This window comes from Ascaphus truei, chromosome 5, assembly GCF_040206685.1.
Source record: "Ascaphus truei isolate aAscTru1 chromosome 5, aAscTru1.hap1, whole genome shotgun sequence".
Classification (NCBI taxonomy): domain Eukaryota; kingdom Metazoa; phylum Chordata; class Amphibia; order Anura; family Ascaphidae; genus Ascaphus; species Ascaphus truei.
This window is the reverse complement of record NC_134487.1, coordinates 117,072,679-117,097,407: the sequence shown is the minus strand read 5'-3', so window position 1 is coordinate 117,097,407 and position 24,729 is coordinate 117,072,679. Positions and strand designations below refer to the sequence as shown.

Here is a 24,729-nt window from a genome sequence, read left to right as displayed (position 1 = left end):
TACATACAGTGGCAATTCAGGTAAATTCAATAGTTTTATACCTATCCAATCAAAAAAGCCTAGTGTTGTCTACAACCCAGAAATGTATGCACCTACAGGATCAAACGTGCAGCCAACTCGGTTATTTGGATTATTTAGACTCAGTTCAATAATGTTCAAGTATTGATTACTTTAGCATATCTCAGGTGTAATGTTGTTAAAACAACCTACCAGCGTCATGACTCCCATACGATCCATTTCCCTTGCAGGACTACGAGGTGTGAGTTTAGGTGTGGAGTGCCCACTTGGAGGTGATGAGCTTGCAAGGGATGAAGCAGTCACTGAGCCAGTAATAGAAGTACCTGGGTGTACTCTCGCCAGGTTTAACCCTTCAAGACTAACGCTGGCTACTCTGTTCTCTATTTCCTCAGCACGCAGCTCTGTTGACTCCTTTTCTTCTTGAATAAGTCTAGTTGAAGAAAGCAACATGTTCTGGTATTCAGAGTAATATATGACGTTAATTTACCATCCCGTTAAGACTAACGCTGTATCTTCAAAAGGAAATAATGTAATGTTAAGTCATGTTTTCCACCATAAAAAGCATCATATTACCATAACTGCCGTGAGTGATAACATGCAAATGATATTCAAATGTGACGTTATCATAACATCGTATATCTGCAAAAGCCAGTTAAGGTTAATGCATGGACTTATCAGGTTACTGACTAACGAAACGTTGTTACTCTCATCAGACCCTGAAATAGAGCTTTTGCAGTATTTGGATCGTCACAGTTAAGCACAACTTAAATAACACCGCATTGTTTTATGGTGTTATTTCCCTCCTCTCTTTTTCAACTTGAGTTTCCGTTTCTGGATCGGTTTTCCATGCTTTTAATTTTTGAAGCAGTGTCATTTGTTAAAGTTTCTAATCAATAGATATGACCAGAAAATAACAAGGAGTCTTAGAGAACATTAATACAGAGCAGAGAACCGGAGGAAAATCACCATCAAAGTAGAAGGCGAATAATGGATGCTGTTGTTTGAACTCTGCAAAACCACAAAAGACTATGTAAAATATCAGTGCATAATCATGTCTCAGTGATTAATGCTGTAGCTTACAATTAGAAGCACAGTAGTAAAATACAGGGATAGAGAACACATGTACAGTGTTATCAACTAAAAGGTATAAAAATCAAATAAAAAATACAGTTCCAGGGCGCTTCCCAAATTGGCTTGCAATTTGTTAGTGAAGTTTCTAAATTTTGAACCCAAGTCTAATAACAAAGGAGCCATTTCATTGCGTCTTTTGTACAAAATATGTTTCAGCCTATACAACCTGCCTACTATATCTTCATTTACAGTGACATGTGCACCTACTGTAGATTCTCTAAGTGTAGGACAGGACCAGGATGTCTTTGTACTGTAGCTAAAGGCAAATGTGCTCATGTGTAACGGTTAGGACAGTTTGCCGCAACCAAATGACCGCCGGCGCTTGGTCGCGACTCACCCCGGCGCTAGGAGACTCTGCCACCAAGGTAAGTGACTAACCTTACCACTTATTCCAAAAAGCCCGAATGTTAACCCTTAAAATTAACGCTACCCCTACCCTAAAAACCTTAACCGCCTACCCTAAAACCCTTTACCCTAAGCCCTTACCCTAACCACTAAAACAACTAGTTAACCCCCTAACATAACCGCTAAAACCCTTACAGTTAACCCCCTACCCTAAAACTAAGCCCTGCCCTAAAACTTGCCTTCTTGTCGGAGCAGATGGTGGCGGAGCAACTTCGGCGGAGGGTCCCCCTGCGGCTAAACGCAGATAGGGAGTTGGTCGCAGTGGATGGCCGTGACCAAATGGCCATTCTGGATGTCACTGATGTAACTTTTCCTAAATTTGTTTCAGATACTGCTAGTGCACACAGACATGCCATTTTGGGTTTAATAATAATAATAATAATGTAAAACAAAATTCTGCTAAATGTCTTAACATTCTTTACCTGATCTATGGAAGTAATTAAAAAAAAAAAGAGAATCAATATATATTTCAGAGAGACTAGTTGTCTCAAATTTTATATATATATATATATATATATATATATATATATATATATATATATATATATATATATATATATATATATATATATATATATATATATATATAATTTGAGACAACAAGTCTCTCTGAAATATACAATTTTGCTACAGTAAACTTTCGAACACCTCATTAATTGTAGAAATGATTACTGGACAGAAAAACATTAAACCCGTGGAAACAACCAGAAAAGAGAACACAAACATATGAGTGTAACTATGAATGTACAAATTACCTTATTTCTTTATTGATGGCATCTAGTTGCTCTTGAAGCATCATTGCTAAGGTCTGAGCATCAGAATGACCACCTGGAGATAGAAGGTCCATGGAACTAAAAATAGTTTCATGGTCATCATCGTCTATGTCAGACATCTCAGTATCACTTTCAAAAGGGTGGCTGCTAAGTACTCCAATTTGCTGCGTTCGGTTCCATTCGTGGTCCCCAAGTGACTGCACCTTAACAGAATTGTGATAACCATTGATAAATTTCAAAAACTGATGAGTACAAACCGCTCGTTAAAAAAAAAGGAAACAATTATCACTGGAGCCATTTTCAATTTTTTCCTTTGATTGATCATTGACACAATAAGTGTACCAAAGAATGAAAGCATAGCAATGTTTTTTGTATGTTTTTTTCCATCATTTACACAGTAAATCTATACAGTAAATCCATACAGTACAGTAAGTTAGAATGAAGGCACTGCATTGGCGGTTCACAGCTCACCGTGGGGGTACAATCAATCGTGTCCAAACTCAATTAGAAAAAAGGTTATTTAATCAGTGCATGTAGAAACAATTCTGCCACAGAGTAACTCTGACGCGTTTCGTCCAACCAATAGGACTGTGACAAAGACAAAGTCTTTGTCTTTGACAAAGTCCTATTGGTTGGACGAAATGCGTCAGAGTTACTCTGTGGCAGAATTGTTTCTACATGCACTGAATAAACAACCTTTTTTCTAATTGCGTTTGGACATGATTGATTGTACCCCCACGGTGAGCTGTGAACCGCCAATGCAGTGCCTTCATTCTAACTTGAATATCCAGCTGGAGCACGCTCTACAGCGCACCTGATTGATTTCCCACTTACAGCGTTTGAAAATTGAACGCGAGTCCAGGTTGTGAGTACTCACGATTTACAGGGTTGTGGGGCAGTATTTGGGACGCCGGGATGCGTGAAGGTAGTGGCGGAGATTAGCTGTTGTTTGCCGGTCATTTATTTCCACGTGGGGAACACGGCATTACTGTTTGCTTGTCTCCTTACCACATTTTAGCCCCGTCCCAATGTTGAGTCCCATGTGCACAGTCTCACTCCCCGGTTAATTTCTTAAGGATTCAGGGAACTGATCGGTAGCACTGATCTTATAATTATATTCATTGTGGATATTGTGGAATCTACCTGCACACACTTGGATCATCGGTCCGTGGAGTTCATTCTCTGCTTGCTACAGTACAGTAAGTTAACAAACAAGAGTTGTGTCCCACAAACACATTTTATGTAACCCAATATATAAGTTCTATGTAAATGCTTTATTCAGAGTCCATTGAAAAAATGGAGAAGGACAAAGGAACGTTATACATCAAGATTTAAACTACAGTAATGCAGGTTATTTTTAATTCCTTCAATAATTGAAGAATTCACAATGAGTGTGCTAAAAAGATGAAAACTGTCTACAGAATCCTCCTTCATATATTGGAGCCAGTATACTGTAGGTTCCCGTTTTGGTTACTTCCATTAACAGCTGAAGAGTTCAGTAATACACTTCTTTGCTATCTGTTCCAGTTTTTCAGAACTGCTGTGATTAAATAGGGATCCTTATTTTTATAAACAGTATTAAATTGCATTGGTCATTTTGAAAGAATATTAAATTCCTTTTGTTTCTGCTAGAAGATTTTTCAGACTTCATGAAACATTAGAAACTTAGGCAATGAATACTATACAACACAACATTACTACAGCACCACTGTACACCAAATGGGGTAAACAATAGCCTGATGTAATTTGTCTATTTATGTATATAGCTATGACGGTCACCACTGGCAAACATAATTGTAAGGAAGACAAATGCAGAAAGATCGGAGGAACTTGTCCCTTGTCAAATGATGAATATTAATTACAGGATCAATGTTTCTTATTTTGAGAATGGTCCATGTGACGGACTGGAAGTTTCCCTTGTAATTGATAAATATTCAAGCTTTGACAAAGTCCATGTGAGTGCTGCTTATCTTCCTGCATGTAACGTACTCACTCATGATAACTACTAGGTATTGAAAGAGAATGCACAGAGGAAGTCTCAGAGCCAGCAACTTGGGATGCCCCGAGCAGGGGTCTAAAGGGTTAAAGCATGGGATGCTTGGATGACTTTGTTTAGTTATTAATTTACCTTTTTTGCATGTACTTGAGCTACTTATTTTTGGTGTGCTTGGCTACTACCTGTCTACTATTTCAAGGAGAAACAGAATTGTAAACCAGGTGATATGTATTTATCTACAGTATTTACATGGATATAATTGATAGATTGCAACCAATAGAACATTAAGATATCATTGAAATACCTTTGTACAAATATATAAAAATGGCAATTTATCAGAAACAAAACTGTAACAAAAAATGCTGACCTTTGGATCTTCTCTTCTAACCCCCACTCGCCCTCTTCTCGGTCTCCTTATGACTTTAGTTGAACGGTAGTCAGATTGACCATCAACAAGCGATCCTACAGAATATCTCAACTCTGCTGATGTGTCCAGATGAGGCCTGACAGGCAATAAAACAATTTATATTGTGAAAAAATGATCATAGGTAATACTAAGTACAGTATCAACATTTTCACACCGAGGGTAAAACAGTCCCTCTGGATCCGAATTTGCATAAACTGCTAATGTTTCAGCATAGCACTATGATGCAGTTCAGAGTTCTACTAGCTGTATTGATCCTGAAAAAATATTTACACACTATACTGTAGGTTTTGATATCTTTTAAGTGACTAACATGAGTTCTTCATAGATGAAGCTTGAGTTCTTCTCTTCAAGTTTACTATCACAAGAGCGCCTGTCAGTTTTCCAAAGGTCTGTGCGCTATCATTTTATCTATGAAGAATTCTCAAGTTGGTCCCTTGAAAGTTATCACAGCCTACAACAGTCTACATAACTATAAAAAATATAAGAGAAAAGACATTGCATTTGCAATAATCCTCCTGGTTTTTTTCCTATAATCAAAGCAGACACGGTTTAACATTTTAAATATGTCACTGAATTGGACAGGCCAGTTAAGTGTAACCTTTTTCTTCAATTTTCTGTTTATCTAGCATTCTATTCTTATGCAAGGTCATGACATGAAGCAGCAGAAATAAACAACATTGCATGAAAAATAAAATACAGGAAGACAGATGAGGCAAATCACATAAGAGTGGAAGGCAAAGTACAATGTACTTTAGCAGATAGATATTAACAAGTACACAAATAAATATACATTATAGACCATATTTACTAAAGTATGAAAGTATGATCATGCATTACGTATACAATCTTCTCCATTTGCATATTATTTCCATATGTCTTCATATTTATATTTGCACGGCGACTTTGTAACCTCGTTCCTCTCTTCTTTTTGCGTTTTCGTACTCTTTGCTTGTGTGTATATTGGATTATTTTTTGTTTTCTTTCGTTTGACTAAGAATGCATTTAACCCTTTGTACCACCCTGTCAGTTGTGGGTTTGTAGGATATCACTGATTATATAGAATTGAGCTTGAAAGAACATTTTTATGGATTATGTTTTGATACATACAATGACTGAATAAATTGTCGTAGAGATAATTAAAGCTCAAATTATTTGGTAAATATGTATTAATTAGATAAATCTTGAAAATATGTGGTTGGTAGGTAGGTAGCCCTGGCGGACTAAGCGCGAGCACCACTCGTTTTCAAGTGGGGGGCAACCACAGCCAGGAAATGTTTTGGGAAAAAAACTAGAAATACTCTCAAATCTGGTGTACTCTACTGTATGGTTCCCTGTGGCTGGGTGTTGTGGCGGGGTGCTATGACGGCGTGTTGCAACTTCTACAGGCATTTTCCTCCTTCTCCAACTGCATTGGAAATGGCTGCGCAGTGTCAAATGACGCCGCGTTGCCACGCCAACATGACGCTCGTGACGTCCCGAGGCATCAAGGAGATGAGGAGGCAGCCTTGGAGAAGATACTGGGCAGCGCAAGGAGGTGCGAAGGTCGGGAGCTGAAGTGACTGGAGCCCGGCACCACGCCCGTGCACTGGCCTGACCGGTGCTGCGTGCATGTGCAGGACACCAGAAGTAGGTGTCCTGCAAGTAAGCAATGATCAGCCGCTTGGACGAACTCTCTGCTGCACAGGTGGGCCGCCTCCCTTCCAATGAATACAGACACCCATCCACCCACTCAGTCATCCACCCACCCAGTCAGTCACCTACCCACCCAGTCAGTCATAGTAACCCACCCAAGTGTCAGTCACCCACCAAAGTGTCAGTCACCCACTAAAGTGTCAGTCACCCACCCTGTCAGTCACCTACCCACCCACAGTCAGTCACCCATCCACCCACCCAGTCAGTCACCTACCCACCCAGTCAGTCACCCATCCACCCAGTCAGTCATAATAACCCACCCAAGTGTCAGTCCCCCACCAAAGTGTCAGTCCCCCACCAAAGTGTCAGTCCCCCACCAAAGTGTCAGTCACCCACCCAGTCAGTCAGTTACCCACCCAGTCAGTCAGTCACCCACCCAGTCAGTCAGTCAGTCAGTCACCCAGCCAGTCAGTCACCCAGCCAGTCAGTCAGTCACCCAGTCAGTCAGTCTCCCAGTCAGTCTCCCAGTCAGTCACCCAGTAAGTCAGACAATCGCCCACCCAGTCAACCACCCAGTCAGTCAGTCAGTCACCCAGTCAGCCAGTCAGTCAGTCACCCACCCAGTCACCCACCTACCCAGTCAGTCAGTCACCCACCCAGTCAACCACCCACCCAGTCAGTCAGTCACCCAGTTAGTCACCCAGTCAGTCAGCCAGTCACCCAGTTAGTCACCCAGTCAGTCAGCCAGTCACCCACCCAGTCACCCACCTACCCAGTCAGTCAGTCACCCACTGAGTCACCCACCCAGTCAGACAGTCACCCACCCAGTCAGTCAGTCACCCACACACCCCGTCACCCACACACCCCCTCACCCACACACCCCCTCACCCACACACCCCCTCACCCACACACACACACGCACCCCCTCACCCACACACCCCTCTCACCCACACACCTCTCTCACCCACACACACTCTCTCACCCACACACACTCTCTCACCCACACACACTCTCTCACCCACACACACTCTCTCACCCACACACTCTCTCTCACCCACACACTCTCTCTCACCCACACACTCTCTCTCACCCACACACTCTCTCTCACCCACACACTCTCTCACCCACACACTCTCTCTCACCCACACACTCTCTCTCACCCACACACTCTCTCTCACCCACACACTCTCTCTCACCCACACACTCTCTCTCACACAGAGGGGCGGGGCTAAGGGGCGAGTAGATTTTTTGGTTCGGCGAGTAGATTTTTGGGTGATTTGTCAAGCACTGATCATAGACATCAATGGAATTTCACATAACGTTCAACTCTCCACAGATGACAGTAAAATACTATATAACTAAATGATCTAGCAGCATAGATACGTCTAACACTGGGACTACTGTATATCACTGCTAAAGAAACTAAAATCCAAAATAAAATGCTAGATTAAAACCAAACACTTTTCAAACTCTCCCTCCTGCTGTTACTAAGTGGCCATTGTAACATGGCAGCAAGCAACGGAAAACCAACAAGTCTATTACTTGGTATAATTTACACTATAGCTTGCATTTTTAGATTTTGTTCTTTAATGATATATTAAATACACTAAATTATTACTTTACATGAAAACATTCCGATTACAGGGTTTCCTACCTGTTTTTTTTATAGGGGTGAATTTGATCAAGATGGAGCAATTTGAATATGCATCAATTTGCGCCAGCCAATATCTTAGAAGCAGAGTTTAATACTACCTGAGAATCTTTGTTACATCTCATTAAATTATGGCATTGTCTTATTCCCTCCCCTAACTGGTCTCCTCCCCCCAAAAAACTACTTAACATAAATTTTCTCTCAATTTTGGAAAATGTTCCATTAATTGATTTCCATTCAATTTTGACTTCAATACTTGATACCTTTTCGCTCAAATATCATTATGTACTGTAGCAAAAAAAATTGCACCTTAAATATATATACTGCATGAAATAAAATTTCTTATAGACAATGCAGTATTCCTGAATAGATATGTACATCGTAACCATGTAATTCTAAGATGCGGCTAAGTAAACAACACTAACAACATGACTGTGCTGTGGAGGCTGCTGTCTCGTATAGTGGTCTCAATTTCTCTCACACTCCACGCACTCTGACCATCACCTCCTATCATTCACCACCACTCATTCACCTCACCCACTTCTACCTGTTCTACTCGATACTCACAGGACCTTTGTTCCATTGACCTCTCTGCTCTCGCATCTATCCTGAATGCTAACCTCTCTTCTCTCTCTCCTTCCTCTGAACCTAACAATCTTGTCAACACTTACAGTACAATTCTATCCTATCCTCCCCTCTTGATCTATATGCTCCTTCTTGGCTCCTGCACACACCTTCCTCTAACCCAGGAGTGAACAAACTTTTTACATCCGTGATATTAGTCGGTTCCCCCTGCCTAATATAATCCAAATCACATTGCTTTTTTTTTATTAACGGGTAAAACATTTTTAAAACAGTAAAACATCACAAATGTTTTTGGATTGTTTTTAAATAAATCAGCATAGTAGTATAAGATAATAAGTATAAGATTTTTTTCTCCCTCCCCCATCCCCTCCCTGATCCTCTCTCTCCCCCTCCTCATCTCCTCTCCACCCCCTCCTAATCCTCCTCATCTCCTTTGTTCCCCTCATCTCATCTCCCCCTCCTCCTTCTCCTCATGTCTCCCCCTCCTCTTCATCTCATCCCCTCCTCATCATCTCTCTCCCCCTCCTCCTCCTCTCTCTCCCCCTCCTCCTGCTCTCTCTCCCAATCCTTCTTCAGCTCTCCTCCTCCAGCTCTTTCCCCCTCTCCCCCTCCAGCTCTCTCCTCCTTCAGCTCTCTCCCCCTCCAGCATGCCTACCTGTGGAACAGGGTGTGATAGAGGTAGGCGGGTGGAGATGATGGCGATGGGCCACCAGAGTTAAGCAGAATAGCAGCTGACAGAGGAGTTAGGAGTGGCACGGAGGCAGAGCAAGACGGCCGGGGAGGAGCGTGCTATAGCAGCATAGTCCCAGGAAGTAAGAAAGATTTCCATGTTGGACCGCTGGGGCGTGCTCCTCTTCGGCCGTCCTACTCTGCCACCGTGCAACTCCTAACTCCTCTGCTGGCTACTCCTCTGCTTAACACTGGCGGCCCGCCGCCGCCATCTCCGCCACCTCTCTCTATCAACACACTGCTCCAGTCTGTGCCCTCTCCCCCCTTCAAAATCTTCCACCCCACCCTGAGGCATGCCCCTTAGTTTGTGCACCCCTGCTCTAACCCATGGCCTTGGCTAAATTAACAAATATGCTTCCTTCGCACTTACACTCACTCCTCTGAACGTCTATGGAGGAAATCTCACATTCATGCTGATTTTCAGCACTATACATTTCTTCTCTCCTGTTTTAATTCTGCTATCTCTAAGGCCAAACAACAGTACTTATCCTCACTCATCAACACTCACAAATCCAATCCACGCTATCTTTTCTCTGTATTTGACTCCCTCCTCCCAGTTACCATACTTCCTTCACTTCTCCTCAAGCTTTTGCCATAACTTTAAAGATGGATGCTATCCTCAGTGAAATTCCTTCTGTCCCATCCCCTCCTCTCTGCTTCTACTTAAATCACCTTCTTCCACTCTTTACTCTTTTTCTCCTGTAACAGATTTGGAAGTTTCTTAACTGATTTTCTCTTCTTCTACCACATACTCTCTCAATCCCATCCCCTCACACCTTATCAAAACTCTTACTCCTGTCTTAATTCCCACACTCACTCATATCTTCAATTCCCCCCTATCCTCTGGCACTTCCCCTCTCCTTATTAAAGCATGCAGTGGTCACACCTATTTTCAAAAACATTCTAGACCCTACATGCCTTTCTGACTAATGCCCTGTATCCATTCTGCCTTTTGCTTCCAAACTGCTAGAACGTCTCGTTCTCTCCCGTATGAACAACTTTCTTAATTCCCATGCCCTCCTTGACCTCTCCAATCTGGCTTTCATTCAGCTGACTAAATATATATATATATATAAAACATGTACAGACAGAATAGCTTGCCTGGGCGCACCTGAAACTGAACAAAATATTCACAAAGCAGAAAAATTCAGGTAATCACAGGACTTGAAAAAAATAGTAATTTATTTAATCAGCGTTTCAATTTATAAATAAGCCTTTCTCAAGACAACAAATACACGTGACTGAGGTGCTATAAATTCCCCCTGTGAACACCCACAAACTTTAGAAAAAAAGCGTGCCAGATGCAGTGCTGTCACGCAGCTGCCTTGTTGCTGGGCAACACAGCCCACCACAAAGAGCATTACAGTACAATTGAAGTAAACAAAGCAGTGAGATGGTATCTATATATAGATCCTACTAAGAGCAGGGACATAAACATAGAAGTGAGACCAAACTGTTTGTTAAAATGTGTCCAAATATATCAAAAGCAGTCCAAATGTGTCCAAACAGGTACTTTAGGAGTAAATGGTACTGTACGTAATCTAGTCAGGAGATACAAAGTTCATTACTAGGGATCAACTACTGATACATTTACACTGAACAGAGCTGGAATCAGAGTTATATAAACAGAACTGTATCATCTTATCTAACAGGGTTGTTTTTTATATATTTAAAACCAGAGACATAACATAAAACACAGACAAAGCTCAGTGCACATCCAGAAAAACTTATATACAGTACAGTGCCTAAATATACATGTATAAATAACTAATAAATAAAATGTCTTTTAGTTTAACATTTTGGCCAAATTGTTGTAAGCCCCTGAGCCAACTGCACGGCAGACCATACCTCAAGGGTCCCTACACTAATATAGATTCTTAAGTGGGTATTTTGGGGGTTCAATATGAGCTTGTAGGTGTTCTGTATGTTTTATAATTCTTGTTCAGCTAGTCTTAGCTGATTGGAGGGTGGCAACCTCCTACCTAATTGAAGCTCACTCCCTCCCACATTTAAATGGTTAAAAGCTCACTCCATGGCATCTACCACTCTCAGGGGAACTTGCCTGCTTACAGTGTGATTGTGACAAATCTATTACAGAGTGCTTTTCCTGGTAATGTACAGGTTAATAAAAGCTTCAATCAGACTTAGAACTTTTGCAACTAATATTGACAGATTTATTATAAATCATTCTTCCGGCAATGCACAGGTTATTAAGAATCTATATTAGTGTAGGGACCCTTGAAACGTGGTCTGCCGTGCAGTTGGCTCAAGGGCTTACAACAATTTGGCCAAAATGTTAAACTAAAAGACCATTTTATTTATTAGTTATTTGTACATGTATATTTAGGCATTGTACTGTATATAAGTTTTTCTGGATGTGCACTGAGCTTTGTCTGTGTTTTATGTTATGTCTCTGGTTTTAAATATATATATTGCCATGCTCAGTAGCATTCCTCTGTGAAACTTATATGCTTATATATATGTTGTGGGTATTTTGGGGGTTCAATATGAGCTTGTAGGTGTTCTGTTTGTTTTTTATATGTAGTAAATCATATACAATAAATAATAAATACGCAATCACTATAGAATACAATAAACAATACGTAGTGGATTACTGTAGTCCAGGTGAGATATAAAAGGAAAAAGTGAGAAGCGCACGCTCCACAGTGCAGTAAAAAATGTGATAAATGGGTAAAAAATGTGAAAGTGACAAATTCCCACTCACAAGAAATCAGAAATAAAAGTGCACTTTAGCACAACAGTGCAAGTTTCCACATCAGACGATAGATACTGTATGCAAATAAAAAAAATATCTTCAATTGTCCTGGCATAAAGGGAAAAACATAATAGCAAAGTATTGATTGACTAAGATAATTATCTGTGTAGCTTTTAATTAAGCCTCTTAATGCTTGAAGTGATGCCATCACCAGGACTAACAACATAATTTATCTGCTGATGCTTTATAGAAAGCTTGACCTACACACTTATTACATAATTTACAATGAAGCTTTGATACTTCTGTCAGGATTCATACAGCTCATGTTCTTTTTCTAGCCCATAAAGGATTCTTAAACAGCTTCCCTCACTGTACTATTACAGTATGGTGCTCAAACAAATGCTAATAAATTTAACATCGTTAGTAAGAAGCAAACCAATGGATCAGAGGTTTATCAATAGGTTCAGGGAATCCCAAACTATACATATACGTTAGCAGGACAGGTGGATATTCACACATATATTCTTATATTTTTTTTTTCAACTTCAAATTTTTATTGAATTTTTCCATATCAAATAAAACATTGCATATTCAGAAATGTCAAACGTGGAATTAAAATATTCTTATCAAAATTGTAACATGTTATCTGTTTGTAAACAAACAAAAAATAAAAGACAAAAAAAAAGAGAGAGGGGAAGGGGGATAACAGGTGTGAGATCTCTGCTTTTGTTATTTTACTATTATTCCTTTGTGAAATCTTCAAATTTTGTGTGGGTGACTAACGTCCTTATTATTTTTCTATTAATTCTTATATTTCTTATTTCACCCTCGAAGGCCTGGCTAGTCTTATTAAAAGGTGACCTATAGCTCATTCTTACTCATATTCTTACCCAGATCTCAAATGAGAACACATGTATCTCTATCATTGCCAGATTGTGGTTCTCTCTATGCCTGGGATGTCTGTCTGGGCCAACCATGGCGTCCAGACTTTTATAAATTTGGTGCCAGTGTCATTAACTAAACTCGTTAATTTTTCCAGCTGGCAAATATACCACATTCTATTCCTAATCTTGGGGATATTTGGAATCTCTGCTTGTTTCCACAGTGCCGTGATCTCGCACCTCGTGGCTGTTGCTAAATGAATAATCAGTTTATTACATGTTTTGGAAAGGCCCGGCCAAGGTCTTTCAAAAAAAACAGCCATGGATCCGGAGGAATAGTGAGGTCAAAAATCCTCTGAAGCCAATGTCTAATTTGTGCCCATAATGGGACTATCCGAGGACAAAACCACAACATGTGTAACAGGTTTGCCGATGCTCCACATTGTCTTGGGCACAGAGGGGAGCATCCTGGTCCAAACCTTGCTAATTTCTGTGGATTGAGATACCACCTCATAAGGACTTTATATGCGTTCTCTTTTAAAGTAGTGCATATCGAGCTCTTAGCTGCTGCTGTTACAATAGCCAACCAGTCTTCTTCGCTAACCTCTTCTCCCAGATCTGCTTCTCATTTAACCATATATATATATATATATATATATATATATATATATATATCACACATATACTCATGTGTCAATAATTGACAAGCATCACTGGATAAAGGACAGAAAACTGAAAGGAAAAGACAACCATTTTTATGTAACTATTGAGTTAACCCTTTGAGTGCCGGAGAGGCAGCGGGGGCCAGAGTGCCACGGCCCCTGCGGCTCTCACTCTGTCATCCGATGATGGAGCGGAAGGAGTCACCCCCCTTGTGTCCTTCATGAGTGCAATCGCTTACTGAGTTTCATAGGAGCGCAGGACCCGTGCACCCCTAAAAAACAAGCAATTTTTTGGAGACATAGCTACTACATCCTGGGGACCCCAGAGTGCAACATCCCAGGGCACTCCGAGGGCTAATGAAATAATGTACCGGGAATAATGCTATTCAGAATGTATTTATTGTTATTCATAGTTTGGGTTTCCACTGAACCCGTTTTCAAAACCAAATCATGATTTGCAATAAATTCAATAGGTTTAGGACGAGTGCCTGTACATGTGTGGTTATACCAATCCATTTCTGTATATAAGCTTATGTAAACTTTAGTCTTGTCACTACTAATGGGCTTATTCAATATACCCTGAAGCGGAAGTTCGCAAACCCCTCCACTCAAGGCAATGGGGGAGGGGGGGAAAGGGGGAGGGGAGCGGGAGAAAAGGGTGATCATGGTACAATTGGCCCCTATCTCAAAAAAGCCCTTAAGGCCCTTATTCATTAAGGACCAAAATGCACAGAAATGCCTCTAGACATTCATTATACAGTTCCCGGATGTCCAAACCCTGTGAAAATTGCATTTTCAGTTATAATTTGGTTCTTGTGCGTTATGCACACTTAGTATGCAAGTAATGCAAATTTACAAAATTAGGTATTCCCGTGCTATTCAATAATATGCAAGATAATATATTGCAGGGAAGGTCACAAAGAGCCACACAGTATGCAGAGAGACAAATTAAAGACAAAATTATACACATATAAAATGTATATACGTATATACATACAGTACACACATATCATCTTTAGCCTCCAAGCCTTGTCGATGTATGATCTTCCAGGTAGAGTTGTGGTAAGCCATTTTCCTCCATGTTGCTCCAACAAATTTCCTAAATCCATCCTTCCATGCTATTTATCGTCTTGGTCTTTTGTTATTTACTTGAATACAGTTGAGTGCCACTTTTGTCCAACGATGGTAATTTCTATGCGATATGTCCAGACCACTGCCATTTTGTTTTGTTCACTCTAAGTCACAGACTTATTTGCTCCTGAACCCATTCATTAATTTTCCTGTATCTTCAAGTAATAACAGCATGCATCTTTGTATAGTTTTTTCAATTGTCTTCGCATTTAGGGTCCAAGTTTCATATCCCTACGTAAGCACAGGCAGAATACGCTGGTCGAACATTTTCCTCTTAAGGCACAGACAAAAGTTCCCTTGAAAGATTGTCTTGTTTCTTCCAAATGTGCTCCCTCCCATCTTTATTCTCTTATTGATTCCATTTGAAAGGTTCCTATTCATTCATAGTTTCTGGCCAAAGTAGACATAGGGGCCTTTGCTATTTGCGATTAATGCATGTACGTGTGGAATAAGTAATTTTCACATAGATTTGAATCTCGCTGTATTGTAAAGGCCCTTCCCGTATATATAAACCATATGATGAGGGCTTTTTAAAAGCAATTTAATCCTAGCTCTTCAAACCCATGCATCTCACGGGGGAACAGGGACTTTTGTTCACCTTTACCTTCTGGGATCATTTACCACGGCACAAAGAAGTTGAATAATTCGGTTTATTCAGGCAAGCCTGCAGACATACAAAAATACACAAAAATAGGGAAATACATACCAACTGTGGGTCGGAGGGGAGACATTAGCCCCATCTAGGTGCAGGGCGTCTTTTCGAGAGAGCCACCATGTTCTCCCCACTGGTTCAAGCTCTGTTTGATTCTCAGAACTTGGCCGCGAGAACTTGCTCCCAGCGCTTATCCTCCGCTTGGCCAGGCTGCTCCGGCACCTCACGGCTGAGCACCCACCGGTCTCATCACTAGACTACGCCTGGAGCAAATGGGATTATTCCTCAGAACTTTTCCCTGTCCTGAGAACTTGTCCTCAGCTAGGGCAGGCTTCTCCGGCACCGCAATGCCGAGTGCCTTGCTATTCGGAGCAAAGCACTTTCGAAAAGCCCGTCAGCGCTTCACCGGACCAAGTCTCAAGTAAGTCTGGTTCTCTGATCGGGCAGTCCCCTTACATAGACCTCTGTGTCCTATGTCTAACATGAACAGGTACTGCAGTCAACCAGAGCAGATATCCTAATGCAACAACCACTCATAAATGGGATGCTCAGCTTGTTGCACTCGTCGGAGTAGCGGATCGAGGGGCTCAGGTAACCGGCGAGCAGGAAATTAGAACCGGTCACTAAGAACCGTGCCTACGAGCAATGGCTTCCCCTTGCCAGCCCCATACCTCCCGCTGGGCAGGCTCCACAGTGTCTGCAGAGAACAATGAGTCTCCCCCGTGGGGAGCCTTTGTCTCTGTCACCCTTTCCCACCCACCAGATGGCCCGACACCTCTCGACTCCCATCCTCCCCTTTGATACATTATCTCCATGCAGGCATCCCAGCTAATCGTATTACCGGGACTGCCTCCATAGAGATAAATACACATTTTAAAACACATTTCTTTCTCTAATCTGGGCTCGGATTTGGATGATAAAACTTGGCTTTTGGCAGACAAGTTTTAATACCAAGTTTCAATAACTTGCTGGGTTGGCAATACATTACTTAGGGCAGCGGTGCGCAAACTGGGGGGCGCACAGGGGGAGATTTTTTTTGGGGGGGAGGCGCAGGCGGTTGCATAGGTCTTGAGCTCTTCCCCAAGGCATTTAAATAAAATGCCGGGGGACCGCGCGAGGCCCTTGCAAGCTGTACTTACCGAGATTCAACCGGCTTCAGGACGCGTGACCATGGCAACGCAGCTTGAAATGAAATGCCGCGGGGTCATGTGACGTCATGGTTGCCATGGTAACGTGACGTCAAATCACGTGACACGCACGAGGTAAGGGTAACAATGGAGGAGAGCAGGCAGGGGGGGCGCAGCAAAAAAGTTTGTGCACCCCTGACCTAGGGGAAAGTACTAATAAAATACACTGTCTTTTTACATAGATGCGTACCCGCAAACCATGCACGATTCGTGGGTACAATTTACAGTACTACCGGTAATAAAGTCCTGAACCTCTCCATACACGTTTTGGTCCAGTTTGCCCCCCAATATCCCGTATTATACACACAATCCCAAGTTTAATGTTTCCCTCCTAGTTCCTAGCACGGGGTCAAAACAGACATATTTTACTCAGCCTATGAGCTCATAAAGTTGGCTAGTGAAACAGGGTTTACAGGGGACACATTTAAAACATTTTACCAGCCCTATGGGTTTACATAGACAGCCCATTACACACGGTTTTACGGGCAGCCAGCCGGGCTTCACCTTTATTATGTGAGGCCGGCTACCCCCTGCCGTGACAGTGCGGTATGGCAAAAATGTGTCAAACGCAAATATTTTGACAAATCGCTGGTATTCTAGTACTATTAAAGTAGCAGTCCAAGCTGTCGTTTTTATTTTTCCCCCTTTAATATGTGCATCAATACATTCCACACAATGATAAGTAATTAACCAAGTTGCCGACCGATCTTTTCTCCTGTGATCGATCAGTGAAGATTCGGCTCGGGGGTTCACTAAATTGCTGCCAGTGCAGCAGAAGAAGACCAAAGATGCAACAAAAAGTTCGGAGACCGGTGCTACAGAGTAAGTGGTGAGGCAATGTAATAAATTGGTTGAGTCAAGACAAAAGGTGATGCTTGTAAATTTGATGGTCATATAGAAATGATCTTGTAGTGAGTATAAAACTCATATGGTTATCAATATTTCTCTCAGATATAGGTAAAACCTAAAAGGTGGGAATCAGTGGATTATAGGGTCAGAGTCTGCCTATAAAGCTGGTCTAACCAGTTCTCCTCGCCACTAATAGGATTAATACCCCGATAACAGTTCATCTTGGTCCAAGATCATAGTAAAACGAGAAAGCCCATATGAGTGGTACTCACAGGATGAGAATACTTCTTGACTCTGTGGCGTGCTTCCAGCAAGTTGATATCCAGTTAGAAGTCCCAAGATAGGGAAAAAATGTCACCCAGTTCAATAAATCGCTTTTAACCTATTTTTGATGTGCTGGGCCCAACTAGTATTGCTGCTGTACACTACCTTTTTTCCCTATCTTGGGGCTTCTATCCAAAGATGCAAAGTTCTGTGGGGAAGATCATGTGACCAGGCAGTCACCAGATACAATTGATGCATTGCTAGAGAGAGGGCAGGGCTCAAAAAGGGGTGTGCCAGAGCCTATTGCAGAAGAGGAAGGAGATGTGATTGTAAATGGTTGCTATAGAAAAAAAAAACATACTTCTTACATTATAATAGATAAAAAATGTCATTCACAGTTGTTATAAAAAAAAATGCTACAAGTATTTTCTCATAGTATAGAACTGATTTATTATTGAAAAAAAAAACACATGTGTGACATTGCTTGGTCTGCAGCTTTAAGTACAAACTGCAAACAAAGCTGGAAATGCTGACAATTTTTTTCTCGCCAGTCAAGGTTGGTGAGATTATTTTAATAGATGCCAGCGTGGCTGTTTTAGCTCTTTGGGGCCAGGACTCCTTAATTCCATTTGTTCAATTACCTTTTTCATGCACTTGTTTAGCAAAGTACAAACATTACTAGGCAATAGTGCCCTGGCTGGAGGAGGTGAAGGGTCGATGTACAGTATGTATATTCTCTTATTAGCATGGTGGTAAAACATATGGGGCATGTCTGAATATTAATAGCCGGAATTTTGACCTATGACAGAGTAACGTATCATTGATGCCTTCCTTTGTAGCCTATATATGTTAACAAATACTACTACCGAATATAATAATATTATATATTTGTTGTGATATAGCTCTGGCAGTGTATAATGCTGTACATAGAATATAAAAAACTAAAAAAAAGATGTGTGCCAAGCCTTGTAAACCTTACTATCTGTATTTTTGGTCAAGAAAAAAAAAGTGTGAAGGGCGCTCCTTAATGGAGTGTGTATTTATTAATAAAAAGTGTCAATCACAATATTTCTCAATAAAGGTATATATCACAATAATACAGTGCTATTAGTGCTTGGTGAGTGCTTAAATAATCCTGATCTAGCAGAATAAGGTGAAAAGGAAACAAAATCGAATAAACTAAAGTGATAAGTCAAAGGTGAAACAACAACAAAAAATGCAGCTCAAAAACCTATGGGGAATGGTTCAATATTCTCTTTTCTAGATTGGTGTAGTGAAGTTTTGGGGAGTGCAAGTGTCACCAAATATGGAAAACATAAAAGTACAACTGGGTAGGAATTTCTAAAGATAATATGTAAAATGTGAGTTCACACTTTACAGATTATCTTTAGAAATTCCTACCCAGTTGTACTTTTATGTTTTCCATATTTGGTGACACTTGCACTCCCCAAAACTTTACTACACATATCTATTTTTAAAACATAAAGTGGCCTATGCTATAAGCGTTCATAAAAAACAATCAGCGGGCCATTTAATTCGCCTGTTTTTTGAGCGTTGCCATCACGGTATTCAGAAAGCCTCGATTACAGTATCTGTGATGGCAAAATTCCCAAAACGGGCGAGTAGCCGGCAATGTGATGATCGCCTCTCTAAATGGCCAAATCTGGTGATTTCCTACAGCTGCAGAGAGAGCTGCCTCTCCCTCCGCAAATCTCAACCGAATGATGAAGACGAGTGTGCAAAACGCATAGGGCTATTGAGAGAGGCACATTGGTGGTAGCTCAGAGGCAGACAGTACACCGCTGTTCCCTGTGTTTGGCGGATGCCAGACTGAAAAAGACGGGGGAGGAAAAGAAGCTAAGAGCGGTAGCTTCCATTGCTTGAAGCTTAGACGCCAGACGCGAAGACGGAGCCAAACACTCGCGAGAGTTCGCAACGTGCGCAACGTCACTTCCGGGACCAAGTGCTGGACGCTGATACTGGACTGGGACCAGCTGAAGGTTTCTCCACGGTTGCTGCGCTCGTGTGACCCCATACCAACCGTTGTTTTCTCACATGTGAGTGAGTGATATTATCTTTTTTAACATTGTAATACAGTTTTCTTATACAAGCTGGGCTTGTCTGTTTTTTTTGAATCTATCTATTTTTGGTGCCTGAGACACAGGGAGAAAAAGTAACTTCTTTAAAGGCAATGACATTGGTTTCAAATTCTGTGTAATTTCTCTCTGAGCCACTGTTTCAGACCATTTATATGTATACACAAATATACATGGTCTGCCTACTATTCCTGATTTTTACTGCTATCTTGCAAGTGCAAGATACAAGTATTACGCAAGTGCTGCAGACATACTTCAAACACACTTACAAACACAAACGAGATACATAAACATATATACACACACGACAGGGAACGTCATTACATCATTGACAACGTCACGCATGCGCACGAGGAGGCAGCACCGAGCACGGAACATTTCTGCGGCCATTTCTATGCAGGAGGCAAACTCTGGGACTGCAAATTAAACAACTTGTACCCTTGGAAAAGCAGCCCTGGATCTCTGCAGCAGTCACGCCGTCCCCACAATCCTGAGGGAGTCTCGAACTGCGGACTACTGATACAGATTGACCGGATGGTGGTGATATTATTCACATATGCCTGAATTGTTTTTACTCTTGTGAGTGATATTCCAATCCCCTTCCCTTCCCCCCTCCCTCCTTTTTTACAAATAAATGTACAGTTATACGCTATGGGGCATGCTCTCTCCTCTTTTCTCCATATATACACACACATATACTTTTGTTTAACATTCGGGAATTCTTAGCACACTCCGCTTTCATGTCTTCTTCCAGAACACTGTAATTTGCATGTTGGCAAGTAACTTTCCCACTTTAGCCAGATATACTGTATTGTTCAAGGTTTTATAGTATGGTTTAATCTACCAGCACAAATGCCACTATACGTCTTCTTGAACACCTGTTGCCACTTTGCAACCTTTTTGAGGCAGTGAGATAAGGATTTGAGGGAACGTTAAACAAAAGCTGTCATTCAAACCTAAAGCTGGCTACCTACAAGTGCCGGTGAAGCAGCACTGCAAGAACTGGAAGACAAATGAAAAGATTATATGGGATATTGTTGGCCTTAGTGAAGTAAGAAAAAAAGATGAAGGCCTCATTGAGCTCAAAATTGGACACCTATTCTATTACAGAGGTACTGAAAATGGAAGAAATAGTGGAGTAGGCTTGAGTGTTAACAAGCGATGGAGAATCAACATAGTGGAGCATGAAAGCTCATCAAAAACAGCAGCTAGAATCGTTATATGGTTCACAAAGATATACAGGCTTCTCTTACAGTAAAAAAAAAAGAAAAGAAAACACAGCGCACAATTACTTTTTTGTACGTGCATTTGATACAGTACCACCTTCACTTTATTTCAATATATTTTTATTTATTTCATTATGAGTTGTGCGCTTTGTTTTCTTTTCTTTGTTTGTTAGCCCTGTCGGATGCTGTGCCATCCGAAGTTATACAGCAGCAGACTCAAATATTATTATTAAGGTTTTTCCTTATCTTACTTTCACTTATTCACGTATGGTTGTTTATATTAGTAATTCACTTGTATAACACTATATTTATGTTATAGGTTACATTAAGTAATCTCACACACCTATATGGTTGGTTGAAGGTTATACACTTTTATTTCACTTCATACAATTAGTAGCGCTGATTCACCTTTTTATTTCTCTTACAGTATAATGGCACGTTTATGCTAGTAGGAAAAAGAACTTTCCTAGTAATATACACAAAAGTATAAGCATAAAATGATCATTTCACTTTTGTTACCCTTAAAATGCCTGGTTTCAAGGCTCAGACAAGATTTAAAAAATGTATGATATATATCTAATGTATTTAAAAAATAAATAAAGTTAGGGTGCCAATAAAGTACCTGGTTAGCGCAGGCTCTATTAGGGATCCGGTCCGTATATTCAACTGGTCAAGTTCAGATCTCAGTAATCCAACTTCTTCTGCCAGTCGTTCCTACCAAGCAATGACAAATTTACCATTTACCATATTTGATGTCATATTATAAACTTCACAAATGTCGTCTTGGAAAGATGTCTTACCAGTTTTCGTTGACATTTTCTCTTTGGCAAAAATGAACAAGAGTACTAGAATTTATAACATGTTATGCTGTTGCCGTCCAAAATTGGTTAAAAGATAAATCATGACGTATACAGTACTAACCCTATTTGTCCATTTCTCATCATATTTTATTTGGTACTCCTTGGCAAAGATTACAAACCAAGAAGGAATTTTAGAACATTGAAAAGCTGAAGTATGTGTATGAGATCTCACTTAATTCCCCTAATCAATCAAAGTTGATTTCTATTTTCTACTCTATACTTTTCATCTGTCCTCAGGAGGCCAGAAGGTTTACACATGTGTGGGAATCAGACTTAGGTAGGGTATTGCATCCTGAGGAATGGGAGGACATCTATGAGGCCGCCTTAAAGACGTCCATTTGTATGACCATGAAAGAAAATGCCAATACAGTCCTGTACCGATGATATCTAACTTAATTATGGCTTTCAAAGATGTTCCCAGGCTCCTCTCCCAATTTCTTTAGGGAAAGCAGACAACGGGCTGACTTTCTACATATATGGTGGTCCTGCCCTAAGGTTGCTTCTCTATAGGTCAAAGTACACAGGCTGATACCGAATGTCCTAGGTTTTACTTGGAGGCTACACCAATGGTCATGTTAATTACATTTACCATCTCAAGACCTAGACAAACACACAAAAAAACTGATCTCTAACATAGTGACAGCAACAAGATGTGTATAACCTAACAATGGGGAAAAAAAAGCAGACCTCCCCTCTATGGTATACATTAAAAACAAAATCTGATCCATTCTCCAAATGGAGAGAAAGGCAAGTTTCCTAAGAGATTCCTGCCCCAGGTTCCAGAAGGTGTGGCAGCCGTGGCTGATACACCATAATATGCGAGGCACAACGGCCCAATCACTTAATAGCTCCACAGTCCTAATTTGAGACCGTAAGCCCCATGGATCCAGGAGCCGACAAACAGATCTAAGAGCCACCTTTTCCCCCTGGAGCAGAGTGCCAGAGACTCCAGCCCCACAACTACCTGTACCTATTCAAAAAGTACCCATCTGTATTTTAATCTTTTCTTTATGTCGTACCCAGGATTTGTCAATGAGACTTGATGTTACGATTCACACAAAAGCATGGACGGAATTTGAGAACCCCTTTTCCCCCTGACCACCACTTTTTTCCCCCTTTTGTACCCCCTCCCAACTGAATCCCCCATAATATTCATTGTTGTACAAGTATTGTATTGTTTGTAAAACCAATCAAATTTGAGTATTAAAAAAAAAAGCTGAATTATATTAAATAATTTACAAAACGTATAAACACTATAGCTTAAATCAGTAGTTTAAAAGTAACTACAGGTATGTGTGTTTTTTATGTACTAAACTATTATGGTAATTGATTGGAAATAGGAAAGATACAAAGCAGAGATTAATAGTTGCAATATTGCATTTAATCCAAATTATATATAAGGATAAATAGCGACCCTCAATCACTGTTCTATTGGAAATGAAAAACCTTATTTAGTGCTTTACAAATAGTGAACATTTTCAAATATGCAACTGGAATATATTAAAATTTAGTGACAGGAACAACACAAGTTATTCATTCCAATCAATTCTTCCCTGTAACAATACATTTGATTCAAAATGTTAAATTACATTGAGATGATTTTGAAGACAGCAAATGGCAAAGAATTAATAATGTAACAGAAATCTAGTGGACCCGTTTTACCTTATCGTGTAAACATTCTTCTAATTGTTTTCTGAAGTTTTCAGAGTCCTGTAGTAAAATGTTCTGTAAATAAAATAGAAACAGGTAAAGATCTTGAGGCTTCATCAAAATACATTTCTTCAGCATTAATATCTATCAAAACCAGCAAAATTGCACGTCTCTACTTTTGAACTTCAAAATATTACCTTAAGTCAGGGGGCTCAACTCCAGTCCACAAGTCCCCCCCACCCCATCCCGCCCCCCTACAGGTCAACTTTCAGGAGATCCTTACGTCAGCACAGTTGGCTCAATCAGCCCCTGCTTCAGCACAGGTGGCTCAATCAGTCCCTGCTTTAAATTAGTCCTTGACTGAGCCTCTGATTGAGTCATCTGTGCTGAAGCTGGGATATTCTGAAAACCTGACCTGTGGGGTGGGTGGGGGGGGGGGGAGCTTGAGGGCTGGTGTTGAGCACCCCTGCCTAGGTAGTACACTAATTAAGTATAAGTAAAAAAGTGACCAGCCATGGCATTTAAAGATACCTGTTTCCTTACTGAGCATTCATTGCACAGGTAAATATAGTTGATTACCTGAATGTTAATGTCAAAATAAAATGTCAAAACACTTCAGTAGATATTTTTCCTTGCTAATGGAAAAACTATTTGCTAGAAATTACCTGGCACTCAACGAATGAAGCCTGCTGAGATTATTTGTGAATTTATCTGCAAATGTTTCTATCTTTGCAGAAAAAGCTGTGGATTTAATTGTGAAGAAAATGAATATTTCTATGTCTAAATTGAGTACTCGGGCTGCATTTTAAAGTGTCACATTTTCATAGATTATTTTGATAATATCAATATACCCACAGCCACCAAAACACCACATCATTCCTAGCATCTGAGTTTTACACAATTTTAGAAATAAGGAATAATACAATGTTTAACCAAGTTTAATCTGTTATAAAACTGAATGAAAAACTTTTAGGGGAAAAAAAGATTATTTTGCTCTCCACATGTACACGTACATATACATGTACACACTGACTTTGGAGTGTTTCTAGTCACTGGTATATATTGGCGCTCAATTTAGGTTTCTAATTCGTCCGGTTTTGTGTTGTGTTTAATTTCATTAAAATTAAAATGTATTAATTTTTTTCAATTAGTAAAGGAGTGTGCATGTATAGGGTTCTTTTCTCTCTCGTTATAGCATGTACAGTTCT

The 24,729-nt window shown here is 40.5% G+C and overlaps 1 protein-coding gene across 5 annotated transcripts in view; it reads right to left on the bottom strand.

Annotated features, from left to right (window-relative positions):
• The window catches only part of PPFIA2 (PPFI scaffold protein A2), a 401,131-nt gene that overhangs the window by 90,194 nt on the left and 286,208 nt on the right, over positions 1–24,729 (bottom strand). For 4 of the 5 annotated variants that reach the window (XR_012801707.1, XM_075600502.1, XM_075600503.1 and 1 more), the window contains 5 exons: positions 23,534–23,596; positions 21,634–21,725; positions 4,691–4,826; positions 2,310–2,530; positions 211–448 (listed from right to left, as the gene is read on the bottom strand). Coding sequence is in view for 4 of the 5 variants with exons in the window: in XM_075600502.1 (XP_075456617.1) it covers positions 211–448; positions 2,310–2,530; positions 4,691–4,826; positions 21,634–21,725; positions 23,534–23,596 (750 nt within the window). In the remaining variant the exon portion in view is untranslated. Of the gene's footprint in view, positions 1–210; positions 472–2,309; positions 2,531–4,690; positions 4,827–21,633; positions 21,726–23,533; positions 23,597–24,729 lie in introns of those variants that run through there. The other variant, XM_075600505.1, reaches the window with a different exon arrangement.